The following is a 15,911-nucleotide window of genomic DNA, read 5'->3' on the forward strand; positions in this document are numbered from 1 at the left end:
GAATCTTCTCCTTGCACCCGCTGTCACCAATTTGAATAGAGCGCGTCCGTACGGGGCTTTGCCCACCCGGCCGCATCATTCATTCACACATTTCTGCAAATTAATAGACTAGAATGACTAGACTACAAGTACTAACAGTCTTTGCTACTGGCAGCTTGTAGTTCTCAATGAACTACAAGCTTGTTGATGAGCATCCTCATAGCTCATGGATTCTTCCTGGACTGAAGTAACTGCCTGCCTGTATCGGAGATAGGGGAAGATAGCTACACTGAAAGTCTGCAGGAGCCTGACATTGCACCCGCAATCTGATTTGCGGGTGCAATGCTTTACAGTCTCCTTTTAAAAAAATAGTAAATGCACATTTTTGTACCTGCAAAAATGTGCTTTTTTTTTTTTTTTTAAAAAGGTGAACTTATCCTTTAAATTTAGAGCTCTCAGAGTGGCAGCACAGCCATTAAAATGTGTTTAAAGTGTTAGCTCACCTTTTCAAAAAAAAAAAAAAAAAATGTTGGCAAAAGATTTTCTAAAAATATCTAAGAAAAAAAATATAGATTAACAGTTTAAAAAGTACCAACTGTAATTTATGCTGTCAATGCGATATAGGCAACATACTGCCAACGCATGGAGAATCTCAGATAAGCACATACCTTTAAACTGATGTCTGTCCAGTAGATGCGGTTATCGGTCACATCAAAATCAAGAGCGGAGGCTTCCTTCACGCCAGTCAGTGGAATGGCTACATTGTTATTATTGGTCTCTAGCGATATGCGGCGGATGTCAGCTCGGCGGGAGAACAGAAGAAATGCCTCTGGTACAATACAAGTCTTCATATCATTGATCAACTCCAGCCCTATGGGACACGCGCACCGAGGTCCCTGCGGTCGATACAGGCACAGATGGCTGCAGCCACCATTGCTGTCAGCACAAGCATTGGAACCTTAAAAAACGAAAACAAAAAAAAGAATTAAAAAAAAAAACAAATCTATATTTGCTGTGTATTCCCATAAATACAAATATCACAAGCAGCACACAAGCAGCTCACCTGATAGCTTATGAATGTTTGTGGCCTTCAAGCCCATCAAATCAGGCAGCTGGTCAATGATCACCTCACGCTCGCTCGTGTGTTTGTGGACTCTCTCAATGCTGCGTCTTTGCCAGTCCGTCCAATAGACGTAATCTCCCAACAGTGTGAAACCAAAGATGTGTGGCAGCTTGTCCTCCACCAGCACCCTGCGCCCACTACCATCCATATTCATGACCTGGAAACAAAATAGAGAGAATCAAAAACAATTACAATTAATGCACAATTATACAAATAGGCAGCAGTGTTGCATGCCTGGGAAAAGGAACTGAAGAGCCCTGTAAGCTTACTGTATATACTTTCCGGGTTGTTAATGAACAGTTAACACTTCAGGAGTGAGATGAAAGAAAGGTTACACAGCTTAGAAGCTGCAGTTTGCCTAAAAGAAACATCTTTTTAAAATGTTGCTGCCATTAAAAGAGCAACTGAATTTTCAGATTAAACCTTCTAAATACATCCCAGGTACATTGAGACAAAAGGAGTACAAAGTCTTATAGTAGGTTTTCCTTGGAAAGCAAACAGCTTGAGCAGAAAGCCTGCCTCATGCTATCGTCCTGCAGAAAAGGACCATTGCTCTGTGTGCAAGCAGTGGTCTCTTTGCAGAAGTCTAACACACCCACGAGACCGACAACTCTGCAAGAAGCAAAGTTCATGCTGACTGGAAAGCTCTAGCTTTAAAATGTTAAGGGCATGACAGACCTCTGCAGGAAGGCTGCTGCTTCCACACACAGCATGGGCTCTATGCAACGTTTTGGCCAGTTTTGTGGACAAAGTTCTTATAACATTACATAGTGCACCACTTTTACAATATGTCTGTCTGAACTCGAGACAGCACACACAGTGGTGTTCATTTTTGTGTATACCTGAAATAGCAGCAACACACACAAAGCAGCAGTACCCCCCAAAAATATTTGCGTTAAAAAAACAAGCAAAACTGAATTGAAAAAAAAAAAAATAATACTACTACAAAAGTAAAGCATGATTTAAAAAGATGTAGGGCTGTTTTTTTCCCGGTTATACTTACCTAGGTGGTGTGACGATCGCGGCGTCAGACCCCTGACCTTCTCACCAAACTCGTGACCAAAGGACTAGCCAATCTAAAACCGCAATGTCACGTGCATAACAATGCCACACCCAGCTGCAATCTGCACAACGATTTTCCAGCTCACTGGACCACAAATTGATGTACCGGCAGCCTGAGCGCGATTTTTACTGGGTCAGATTAATTATGCAATTAATCCTTCACACTGCCACCACCTCCTTTTTGTACAAAGAGGAAACTCGGCAATATCAGCAATAACACTAGGATGATTGGATTGATCGTCTATATACCACTGTCACCGCATACAGGTTATACAGAGGGTTAAACACACAGTAGCGCTCTTCAGCGGCAGGAATTCGTAAGTTGCATTAAAGGAGCTTTAGAAACAGTTCAACACTTTCAGCAAGAAAAGATTACTAAAAGGTCAAAAGGGTGCAATAAAAATATTTACAGAAAAAAGATGTAACATCTATATCTATATATATATACATACATATATATATATATATATATATATATATATATATACACACATACATACACACACACACACACACACACACACACACACACACACACACACACACAGAGCAATAACACAGCAAAAAAGATAAACAGAAAGAAGTTTAGGTAGACAAGTACTTGCCAAAAAGCCTTGGGTTAAGCAGCTTCAAGTCTCATGAGCCAAAAGGCTACCGTCTCCCAAGTTGGTTCTGATGTTAAAAGGGAGAATTCTTCAACCTCAACCCTTAGGCCTGACAGCCTATTTTGTAGTCCCCAAGCAGGCGGTGTCTCTGAAGCCAAGGACCAATGCCTCATTTGGGGAGGGGTTGTCTGGGCGGAGACCCAAACTAGAACCAAAATCTCTCGTAGCTCATATTTTGGCTCATAACTTTTCCTAGGCACAAGTAACATTCCACCCGCTGGTAGATTAATATGCAGATGCATCTGAGGAACGGTTAGATATGAAATATGAAATACATACTTGAAAGGTTCAAGAGATGTCATTTTATGCTTTTCTATTTATTCCAGCCAGCGAGTGTGACCTATCAAACAATTTGTCTGATCGTGGGCAATCTGAAGATATGCCTGGTTTTTATGTAAGTCTCTCATATTCCGAGATATGGGATATAGGAGAAAAATGGATTTTAAAAGTGTTATCTAGTTTCTTACTCCTCTGGAATGTCTTTGAACTCAGGGGAAGGCTTGGGTTATCCTTTTACGAGGTGCCAGACTGCACAGCTTCCCAGGCAGCCCAGCACCCACCGTGAATGTTATAGCAAGAGCAATAATTCTAGCACCAGAATTCCCCTGCATCTCTAAACTGTTATGGCTTTAAACGCGTTCCTTTGGAGATTTTTAAGTACCGCAGTTTGGCGTGACATGTTAGGTATCTATTTACTCTGTGTAACATCTTTTACATTTTACTAAACAATCACGTTATATTGTGTTTTTGTCCATTACAATTCACTCACGTGCATCTTTTCCCAAAAAAACTGCGTTTGAAAAACCGCTGCATAAATACCATGTGACATAAAAACATTGCAATGCCCACCATTTTATTCTGAGGCCTCTGCTTAAAAAAATATATATGATGTTTGGGGTTTCCAAGTCATTTTCTAGCAAAAAATATAGTATTAGAATTGGCCTGGTATTGAAGTGGCTAAAACATACAGTGATGTAAACTTACTGAAAAGTATACAATGAGCCTGGGTTCACACTGATGTGGTGCAGAAGTCGCAGCAGCTTCTGTGTGAATTCCGCACCGCATCACAATCGCACCCAGTTCATGCAAACCGCTGCGGGTGTGTATGTTAAGTCAACACCCTGCATATTGCATATCTGGTGGTCATGCCCGAGACTGTCTCATTTTTGGTCTCATTTGTTTGGCCTCCTTTTCACCTTGTTCCATTTCTCCATATGCCGGGATGCTCGGTATGCTTTGCTTCATTGTCTCATACTGGGCCTCTTGGCTCAACAGCAGAAGTTGGCTTCCTATTTGTTTTTGTTGGCCACTAGAAAAATTGCTCAGGCCTGAAGGAGCCAGTTTGTCGTCCTTCAGGGGGTGCGGGACCATATGACCACTATGATGCTCAATGAACAGATGTTGAGTATCTGCAACGACTCCCAATGTAAATTCTTGAAAATATGGGAGCAGTGGTTGCAATATGCCTTTTCCACGCTCCCCCCAGCTAGTCTGGGGATGTGATGTTGCTCGGTATTGGCATTCTTGGACCCCTGATCTTGGTTTTGTTATCTTTTTTCTTTTGTACTCCTCCTTCCTTTTCTTTGTTTTTAGCGTGGCAGTGGATAGCTGCCTTTAGTTTGAGTTACTATCGGTGTTATACTAATGTTTTGTTATTTAAGTGCCATTGATAGCCCCTGCGTGGGTGCACCTGATGGTGTTAGAGCACTGTTTTTTCTAATTTTTTATGTGCAATTGATAGCCCCTGTGTGGGCATGATTTGTTGCTCCTGTGTTAAACTGTTAAAAATTGATAAAAACCATTGAAATAGAGTGCCACTACAGCAAACTGCAAAGTATAGTACTGAGTGCCCCTATAGCAAGGTAAAAAACAAAAAACAAAAAACTGCTGCTTTTATCAATTCATCTCCTGCCCAGGACTACATGCCCCATGATGCATTGCTCCTCACACATTCACAATCACAAGTTCTCAGGCACTTACTGACATGTATGGATGGTGTACTGAGCTGTAGGTATGCTGCACTGTTATTTTCTGAAATGTAAACAAATAATGCATTCTGTGTGCAGGCCAACTAAATCGGCTGACCAACTAATCTCATCAAAATAGTTGACAACTATTTTCATAATCTATTATGTCAATTAGTTGTTTCAGCCCTAGCACCCTCTGCAACAAAAAGTACCATTTTTGGTCAGGTATTCCCAAAGGTTAATTACTTCTAAAAGAACGCAGACACTGCAACTTTTCTCATCAGAACACTAAAAAGTGCATCAGCTGATAATGAAACAGACTCTCTTATTCATCATCAGTATTCAAAAGGACGCTGTCAAACCGCCACTCCTTCAGGCAAGGTTCACACTATGCAGTTTGCGTTTGTTCTGTTTCTGCAGTGCCTTTTGCGCTGCGTTTGACGCGTTTTGCTTTTTTGACAACTTGTTGCTGGGCAGATTAAACCACAAAACGCATCAAAAACACTACATGCATTTCTACAGTAACTCAGTTGAAGTCATTGAACCAAAACTCAATGTTTTGCATTTAAAAAAAGTCTCTGACCCTTTCCAAAAAAAAAAACCCCAGATGAAAAACGCAGTTATGTGAACGTATCCCATAGGAAATCATGTTAAATGTACTGTAGTGAATTTCTGCTAAATGCAAAACACACCACAAAATGCTTAAGTGTGAACCTAGACTCAGCAGAAAAAGGTAGGAAACTGCAACAAAGTGTTAAAATTCTTTCAACTTACATTGACCATCCAGAGTGGATTTTTTCCCTCTCAACAAAAGTAGCGTTGCACCAAGTCTTATGCAAACTACATTTTTCTCCTTCCATCTGCTAAAAAACCAAGGTAAATCTAATCTCTGGTGGTTTTTACTCTGGGAACCGCCAAGCAGTATGGAGTTTCACATTCTGGGTCAAAGTCTAAACACAGAGAAACCACAGAGCAGGAGAAAGGAGAGCAGAGGAAACATGTGGCTTCAACCACATCGACCCAGATCCTCTGGCTGATAGCTGGCAAGGAAGGCACCAGCAAAACGATGCAAGACCAACCCTATTACCCGGCTTCAGAATGCCAGACATCTGACTATATCAAATGTGTTAAATTAATCATCCAACTGCAAGACCAAGGAGGCAATTGTTTGTTATTCTAATATTTTTCTGAATACTTGTCTGGGGTGAGGAGAGAAAATGCACAACCCTCCCTCATCCAAAACTGATTTTATACACAGCCAGAGGGTTCATCAACATACAAGCCAAGTTATCAGCACACAGCGGCTGAATACAATTATCATAATTGGAAAATCACTGTTTCATTGAAATCCTGCTTACATACCATTACACACACTCAGCCCACACTTTACCGGGTGCCAAAGAACCCTGCCCACACACAAAGAGAAAACCAAACACAATAGATGCTTTTAAGAGAGGATATGCAGAAAATCAGGATCTTACAACAGGCTCTGACAGTGTCAGGAACTGAATATTTAGGATTCACTCCAGGAAAAAAAGACAAAAAAAAAAAACTGCACCAACATTCATTTAACACAGGTTATCACAATGCAAATCTCAATCGTTTTTCTACAATTCATAGCACACACACAAAAAAAAAAAAAAAACAACAACTTTTTTTCCCCCAGATTGAGAAGGCCAAATGTTTTGGAAATAAAATTCATCAGAAATTAATACACAGACTACAGTTTTATGAAAAAGTATACCCCATGGAAACAACGTACTGACATTAACATTCTTTCTAAACCACTATATCACGTGGTTTTGCGCACTGGTTTTATAACATACTTTAACAGTGATGATTGGACTGAAACAACTGACAATCCAACTAATTGTCAACTATTTTTATAATCGATTAATTGGTCAGCCAATTACTTGGCCTGCATACAGAATGCATTATTTGTTTGTATATCAGAAAATACAGTGCAGTACACAAACAGCTCAGTACATCGTGAGCAATTCTAAAAAGGCAGAAGGTTTATTACCTTGCTATAGGGGCATTCTATACTATACTTTGCGGCTCGCTATAGGGGAAGATCAGCATCTGAACCCAGAAAAGCTGGAGGTTCTATTTTATTTTTACCTTTTTTTTCAAAGTTATATATTACATTTACTGTTCCGCATTATAAATTAACCCTTTTTAGTAGTGATTATATACTGATTTTTTTTTTACCCATCATAGACAGGTGATAAAAGAAAATATGCCGTCTATACGCGTACCGATCTTCAGACAAGAATATTCGTACAAAAATTCCTCGTACATTCCATGAACTTACAAATGGCATTCCAAAACATCACTTGCTTTTAATATTTAAGTTTAAAATATATGTAATTTCTTAATAAAACCCCACATACACTGCAAGAAAATTTATTTGTTAAGAAAAGTTTCTGCTCCTTCGATTTGCTCCATCACTATGGTCAAATATGAACGTTGAACTGACCCCATTAACAATTAGAAAATCGAATAAACGTTAAGAAACTTTTTCGAATACAAAACATTTGTTCATGTATGGCCAGCATAAATGACAGCAGGTACAGGTATCAAGCTACCTGCCTATGACAAGGAACTCTCTCATAAATATTACATGATGGTCCAGTCTGAAAATTTGCAAAACAATGTTTTAGGTCTTTTTAATTTTTTTTTCTTTAAATAAAAATGTTGATATCTGAGCCTGATATGTACCAGATTCAAGCTCTAATAATATATATACGGTTTCTCTTCTGTTATTCTGAGGGGTTTAGATATTTTCTTTCCTATCCATATACAGTTGTGTTCAAAATAATATCAGTGTGTTGAAAAAAGTGAATAAAGCTCAAAATCCTTCTAATAGCTTTTATTTCCATACACACAAATGCATTGGGAACACTACACATTCTATTCCAAATCAAAACATGAAGAAAAATATATCAAATTTGTGTTGCTCCTCTAAAAAAAATTGAAGAAAAGTGATTAGACTGTTCAAAAAAATAGCAGTGTTTGTATTCTTCTTCAAACTCAAACATTCACTATATAAACTGAAAAATGTTTGAAGATTTTGCTTTCCTTTGAATCACTTAATGAATATTTAGTTGTATAAGCACTGTTTCTGAGAACTGCTGTACATCTGTGTTGCATGGAGTCAACCAACTTCTGGCACCTGTGAACAGGTATTCCAGCCCAGGATGATTGGACTGCATTCCACAGTTCTACTCTATTTCTTGGTTTTGCCTCAGAAACTGCATTTTTGATGTCACCCCACAAGTTGTCTATTGGATCAAGATCCGGGGATTGGGCTGGCCACTCCATAACACAATCTTGTTGGTCTGGAACCAAGATGTTGCATGTTTACTGGTGTGTTTGGGGTCGTTGTCTTGTTGGAACACCCATTTCAAGGGCATTTCCTCTTCAGCATAAGGCAGCATGACCTCTTCAAGTATTCTGATGTATTCAAACTGATCCATGATCCCTGGTATGCAATAAATAGGCCCAACACCGTAGTATGAGAAACATCCCCATATCATGATGCTTGCACCACCATGCTTCACTGTCTTCACAGTGTACTGTGGCTTGAATTCAGTGTTTGGGGGTCATCTGACAAACTGTCTCCGGCCACTAGACCAAAAAAGAACAATCTTACTTTCATCAGTCCACAAAATGTTGCGCTATTTCTTTTTAGGCTCGTCAATGTGCTCTTTGGCAAATTGTAACCTCTTCAGCACGTTTTTTTCAACAGTGGGACTTTGCGGGGGGCTTCTTGCAGATAGCTTGGCTTCACATAGGCATCTTCTAATTGTAACAGTACTCACAGGTAACTTTAGACCTTCTTTGATCTTCCTGGAGCTGATTGTTGGCTGAGTCCTTGCCATTTTGGCTATTCTTCTATCCATTCGAATGGTAGTTTTTCACTTTCTTCCACGTCTTTCAGGTTTTGGTTGCCATTTTAAAGCATTTGCGATCATTTTAGCTGAGCAGCCTATCATTTTCTGCACTTCTTTATATATTTTCCCCTCTCCAATCAACTTTTTAACCAAGGTACGCTGTTCTTCTGAACAATGTCTGAAACAACCCATTTTCCTCAGACTTTCAGAGAGAAATGCACTGTAACCAGTATGTACAACATTTGCTGCCTTCCTTCCTTAAATAAGGGCAATAATTGCCACCTGTTTGTCAAAGAATGAATGACCTCACTCATAGAACTCCACACTGCTATTATTTTGAACATGCCCCTTTCAATTAGTGATTCAATTACATAGAATCAGCAGCATGCATGTCATGACTGTTGGATTTCTATTACTCTACTACACCTGCTAGTAAATGATTTGCCATGTAGAAATATAATTTCTACCAAAAACAGTGATTGATCATGTTAGTGATGTCTGACTGCTATTATTTTGAACACAACTGTAGCTATGTATTTATATTTACCACTGCATAGACATGTTCAAGAACAAATTGTTTTTATTTCTAGGTTTTTATGCGATTAATCAAAACAAATCGGCAAACGAATCGATTAAAGAAATATATAGTTGCAGCCCAAATAACAATTTCCTTTAACCAATGCCACCCCGCAGAGTGGGGCAGCACAGGCAGACACAGTCACGTATATATGTATACCTTCTTTTGCGTCAGCGGATGCACACAGTGTGGTGACTGGACACAGCACGAGTTTGACAGCCAATGATTTTGGATGAAGTCACCTAATTTGGCTGTGTATGATCACACACAGAGCTCTGGGTTTACAAAACACAGAACTCTGTGTACAGAGAACAGCAACCTATTCTGCACACATTACACATTGTTAGGCAGACAAGTACCCCTTGATTGCCCTAGATGTTAACCCCTTCCCAGCCAGTTTCAAAACAGTGACAGAGTATAGTATTAGCACTGATCACTGTATTAGTGTCACTAATGATGTCAATGTCAGTGTACCTCCCAGCCACACAGTAAGTCATTGTTCACCACCATTGCCAGTGTAGTTTCATCGCTGCCTAAATTCCAGTATACACTTATAGTTTGCAGATACTATGACTTTCGCACAAATCAATTTATATACAATTTTTAGACATGTAGCAGGATACATTTTGGCCTAAATTAATGAAGAAATTCGATTTTTATTAGATATGTTTTATAACAAAAAAAAAAATTTCCCCACAACATTTTCAATATTTTTTCATTTGTATAAGTGTTGCATGATCGCACAATTACCATTTAAAGTAGTGCAGGGCTGAATAGCAAAACAAAAAACAACCTGGTCATGAAGGGGGTGTAAAAAAAAAAAAATTACTTCTTGCAGGCATATTGTATATTTGACCACCAGTCTCTGACATCAATATAAAACATTTTGATGAATTCTGACTTGCCTATAAATTCCATATCTTCGAGTACAAGTACAAAACACAAGCAACTATATATGTTCCTGATATATTGCTCAAAATATTCCTACTGCATATGGGGAGTGTAGGAACATACAGTAAATTGGTGAATCACCTCCTCATGCAGCACATAAAGATACAAAGTAACAATTCTGGAATATGTATTAACATTGAAACGTAACAATCACAAAATCCAGTCTATTAAATCTTGAGTAAACTCACATCCAGTAAAACAATGTCCATTCCTTTCCTCCACAAATAAAAAATTCCCGAGAAATATATAGAGGATGGAGTTTTTCACTTGAAGAAAGAAGGGAACATGGTTTGGTGGATGGATAATTATTCAAGAATATTTAATGAACTGGATTTTGTGATGGTTATATTTTACTGTTGACACATTCAGGAATTGTTCCTTTGTACCCTTATATGCTGCATGGAGAGGTAAATTTGCTGATTAAGGTTCATAGCACTTTTTTTTTTTTTTTTTTTTATAATGCTGTAGGAAACACTAAGCTCTGTATCAGGGGAATGTGTGAATTTATATACAGTGGATATAAAAAGTCTACACACCCCCGTTAACATTTCAGGTTTCCAAAATGTAAAAAAAAAAAATAAAAATAAAAAAAAGAGACAAAGAAATAATTTCAGAACGTTTTCCAACTTTAATGTGACCTACAACTCAGTTGAAAACCTGTCTGAATCTTTTTTTTGGGACGGGGGGGTTTAAGTAAACAAAAAAACTGACATTTTGGTTGAATAAGTGTGCACACCCTCTTTCCTGACATTTTCTTAGTCGCATCCTACAGCAAAAGCCAGAGGGCTTCCAAAGCATCAGAGGGATCTCATTGTTAAAAGGTATCAGTCAGGAGAAGGGTACAAAATAATTTCCAAGGCATTAGATATACCATGGATGCAGTGAGGACAGTCATCAAGTGGAGAAAATATGACGCAACAGTGACATTACCAAGAACTGGACGTCCCTCCAAAATTGATGGAAAAAAGACGAGAAGAAAACTGGTCTGGGAAGCTGCCAATAGGCCTACAGCAACATTAAAGGAGATGCAGGAATATCTGGCAAGTACTGGCTGTGTGGTACATGTGACAACAATCTCCCGTATTCTTCATATGTCTGGGCTATGGGGTAGAGTGGAAAGACTGAAGCCTTTTCTTATGAAGAAAAACATCCAGGCCCAGCTAAATTTTGCAAAAACACATCTTAAGTCTCCCAAAAGCATGTGGGAAAACGTGTTATGGTCTGATGAAACCAAGGTTGAAATTTCTGGCCATAAATCCAAAAGATATGTTTGGTGCAAAAACAATACTGCACATTACCAAAAGAACACTGGACACACAGTGAAGCATGGTGGTGGTAGCATCATGCTTTGGGGCTGTTTTTCTTCAGCTGGAACTGGGGCCTTCATTAAGGTAGAGGGAATTATGATCAGTTCCAAATACCAATCAATATTGGCACAAAACCTTCAGGCTTCTGCTAGAAAGCTGAACATGAAGAGGAACTTCATCTTTCAGCATGACGACACAAAGCATACATCCAAATCAACAAAGGAATGGCTTCACCAGCAGGAGATTAAAGTTTTGGAATGGCCCAGCCAGAGCCCAGACCTGAACCAGATGGAAAATCTGTGGGGTGATCTGAAGACGGCTGTGCACAAGAAATGCCCTCACAATCTGACAGATTTGGAGTGTTTTTGCAAGGAAGAGTGGGCAAATATTGCCAAGTCAAGATGTGCCATGCTGATAGACTCGTACCCAAAAAGGACTGAGTCTTGGAATCAAAGGTGCTTCAACAAAGTATTAGTTTAAGGGTGTGCACACTTATGCAACCATATTATTTTAGTTTTTTATTTTTACTTCCCTCCACCTAAAAGATTTCAGTTTGTTGTGCAACAAAGTTGTACAGTTTATAGATCACATTAAAAGGTGGAAAACGTTCTGAAATGATTTATCTTTGTCTGATTTTTTTACATCACAGAAACCTGACATTTTAACAGTGGTGTGTAGACTTTTTATACCCACTGTGCTCCTGTCTTATCTACATATAGGTTTTGTTAACGCAGCAGCTCACTGTGATATTCGGGTGAATTTGGTTTTTGTTTAGTTTTTTTTTATTTTCACCTTCATTTTAGGGGAGCACAGTGGGGATTTTATTAACTTGTCCCTTAAGGTGATTGGACATTGGCAAGCTTTTGTAGGCATGCGCACCTGGAATGCCTCCCCTATAACCCTACCCCATTCTATCAGTCCTCATTTTTATAGCAAGCAATGCACAGTAACAGGGACAGTTAAGCCCAGCACACACAATTAGACAATAGTGCAAAAAATACCGCTTTCAAATAGATCGTACGACAATCTGATCTCGTACGATACCAGATTGTATGATTTTCGTTTAATCAGTACAGTCTTCAGCCAAAAATACAATACAAATACATTACATCTCTTCCAAATTTTTATTCTTTTGTACAAGAATTTATGTAACCTCTTCACTTTTGATATGAGAACGCTAAAATCACCACTGGAATAAAGAGTGGTCTTGGGCTTACTACAATCTTGTCATAGAGTAAAGGCTCTTAACAGGAAAGGCCCACCAGTTCAGAGACACATCTGACAGATGTGATGGCTACCAAAAAGGCTACTTTGCTGGCAAAAATCTGTAAGGAATATCCATAATGGGTTTTAAGGGTGGTTTCTGCAGGGCAGAGAGAACCAAATTAAGGTCCCTGGGATGCACAGGGTACTGCAAGGGTGACCTAACATGAGAAACCCAAAAGACCTGTTTGCAGGAAGGCTAGAACAGGAGGCACAGAGTAATCTCTGGGACTGAACGGACTACATTTGCATCAAAGTAAGATTTCCAAATACCATAATAGATCTTCCTAGAAGTGGCCCTTTCTTGCTTTCAGCAAGGTAGGATTCACAGACTTCATAATTCCTTTACTCTTGAAGACCTCGGTTTCAACAACCATGCCCTTAAAGCCAAAGACTGTGAGAAGCAGGGTGGAATCAGAAGCGTTGGGAAGAATATGTTTGTGTTTCCACAAACTATGGAATACAATTACAAACCTATACAATCCTGTCAATTTCTCTCCAAATGCACAGGCCTGTACATTCATTTAGTTGCTAGCAAATAAAAGTCCTCATGCACACTGGACGTTTTTACAGCGGTTTTATTTCGGCTTTTGACTTTTTACTACAGCTAGGAAACCCACCCAGCATGTTATCCTATGTGTCCATGCACACAGACTGTAATCAACATTTTTTGGCAGTGGCGGTTTTTAGGTGGAAAAAACCCCAGGACTAGTGGGTTTCTAGGAGTTTTTTAGCTGAAAAAACGCTCTAATGCTGAAAAACATAGTAAAAACGCAGCAAACCGCAGTTTTTGGACTTTTTAACCCCCCCAAGGGGATCAAAAAACGCTAAAAACCGCAAACGTGGAAAAACGCCACTAGATGTGGCATAACGCTGCTAAATGCTAATGCAAACACGCTAAAAAAACCTCACGTTTTAACGTGACTTTACACAGCTAACGTTCCCAGCGTTATCAAAACACCCAGTGGGCATGGAGCCTGAAGGATATTGTACAATCAGACTGTATAGTGAATGGTCATCTTTGGAGAGCTTGATTGATACTGGCATGATGACAAAAAACATAATTAGCAAAGAGAACACTAGATCCTAGATAACTTAGGTTTGAAAGATAGATAGATTTCACCTGCATATACCCTAAGGAGGTCTAATCATTGGCACCTAATCTGAACACTGGAGTTTAATTTCATAGATTGGAGGGATGGAAAACGTAAGGGTTTACTTTTTCCAAATGACAATGTTTTTTTTTTTGTGTGTAGTTTGTTCAAGTATATCAACCTTTTTTCTGCATTTGCATCAAGATCTAGTGTTTGTTCAAATGTGTTGAAAAAGTCAACTACTTCCATGGGGTTAGTTTTTCACAAATAAACATATACTGCAAGCACACTATATGGCCAAAAGCATATGGATCTCCTCCCTCTCAATGAAGTTTAGGAGAGTCTAATAAATGGTATTAAAGCAGCATCACCACATTTTAAAAATCCCATTTGAATCCCCCAAGGGTCCAAGTGCATATAGCACTTCGACCCAGTTCTAATTTGTTGCTTGGTTGCTGAGCTGCGTGGCTGGACACCATATGACACTACTTTAATAGTACCATCAAGTTGTACCTTTAAAACCTCCCTTTTTATGTGCACTTTGGCATGCACTCAAATAATATATGTCAGCATTTAATTAACAGAAGATCATGCAAACCTCTAAACAAGCTACACATTGCAGACAGTTCCATCGGATATATTAAACAATCCATATTCCAATTGTGGCCACTACAAATCTACACAGTTCCTGGCAAAAGTTTTTTATTAGTCTTAATCAATGGTATTTTGATGGCATTGGCTGCAATTCTCAATTGAGGAGAGATTTGTAACATGGAAAGGGTGAGGCATTTTAACTACTTCCCCTCTAGAGCATTTTTTTCCCCTTTTCTGCACACATTAAAATCCGCAGTTTTGGCTATAAAATTACCACCAGTGCAATAAGTCCATCCGTGACATTTCCTGGCTACTAAATATTCCACGCTCAACTGTTAGTGGTATTATAACAAAGTGGAAGCAACTGGGAACAACAGCAACTCAGCCACAAAGTGGAAGGCCACGTAAAATGACAGAGCGGGGTCAGCACATGCTGAAGCATACAGACGTCATCAACTGTCTGCAGAGTCAATAGCTAAAGACCTCCAAACGTTGTGTGGCCTTCAGATTAACACAACAGAGCATAGAGAGCTTCATGGAATGGGTTTCCATGGCTGAGCAGCTGCATCCAAGCCTTACATCACCAAGTGCAATGCAAAGTGTCAGATGCAAAGGTGTAAAGCACGTCACCACTGGACTCTAGAACAGTGGAGACGTGTTCTCTGGAGTGACAAATCACGCTTCTCTGTCTGGCAATCCAATGGACGTGTCTGAGATTGGCAGCTTCCAGGAGAACGGTACTGGCCTGACTGCATTGTGCCAAGTGTAAAGTTTGGTGGAGGTGGGATTATGGTGTGGGGTTGTTTTTCAGGGGTTGGGCTTGGCCCCTTAGTTCCAGTGAAGGGAACTCTTAACGCATCAGCATACCAAGACATTTTGGACATTTTCATACTCCCAACTTTGTGGGAACAGTTTGGGGATGGCCCCTTCCTGTTCCAACATGACTGCGCACCAGTGCATAAAGCAAGGTCCATAAAGACATGGATGAGTGAGTTTGGGGTGGAGAAACTTGACTGGCCTGCACAGAGTCCTGACCTCAACCCCATAGAACACCTTTGGGATGAATTAGAGTGGAGACTGTGAGCCAGGCCTTCTTGTCCGACATCAGTGCCTGACCTCACAAATGTGCTTCTGGAAGAATGGTCAAACATTCCCATAGACACACTCCTAAACCTTGTGGACAGCCTTCCCAGAAGAGTTGAAGCTGTTATAGCTGCAAGGGGTGAGCCAACTCAATATTGAACCCTACGGCTTAAGACTGGGATGCCATTAAAGTACAGGTGCGTGTAATGGCAGGCATCCCAATATTTATTTTAAACGGTTCATTTCAGTTTTAGGACAAATGCATCTTGAATTTTTGGTTTCAGACCAGAATTTTCATTTCTGTGCACCACTAGTTCACACTACTAAAGACACATTTGAAAAATTTAGGG

General features: G+C 39.5%; 1 protein-coding gene across 1 annotated transcript in view; it reads right to left on the reverse strand.

The window, feature by feature from the left end:
- The window catches only part of LOC149436154 (low-density lipoprotein receptor-related protein 6-like), an 83,831-nt gene that overhangs the window by 36,541 nt on the left and 31,379 nt on the right, over positions 1 to 15,911 (reverse strand). The window contains exons 6-7 of the mRNA XM_089661963.1: positions 1,043 to 1,259; positions 648 to 937 (exon numbers count right to left, since the gene is read on the reverse strand). Of these exons, the coding sequence (XP_089518089.1) occupies positions 648 to 937; positions 1,043 to 1,259 (507 nt within the window). The remainder of the gene's footprint in view (positions 1 to 647; positions 938 to 1,042; positions 1,260 to 15,911) is intronic.

Source organism: Staurois parvus, unplaced genomic scaffold, assembly GCF_062004578.1.
Source record: "Staurois parvus isolate SC_StPar_1 unplaced genomic scaffold, SC_StPar_1.0 ptg001417l, whole genome shotgun sequence".
Lineage (NCBI taxonomy): Eukaryota > Metazoa > Chordata > Amphibia > Anura > Ranidae > Staurois > Staurois parvus.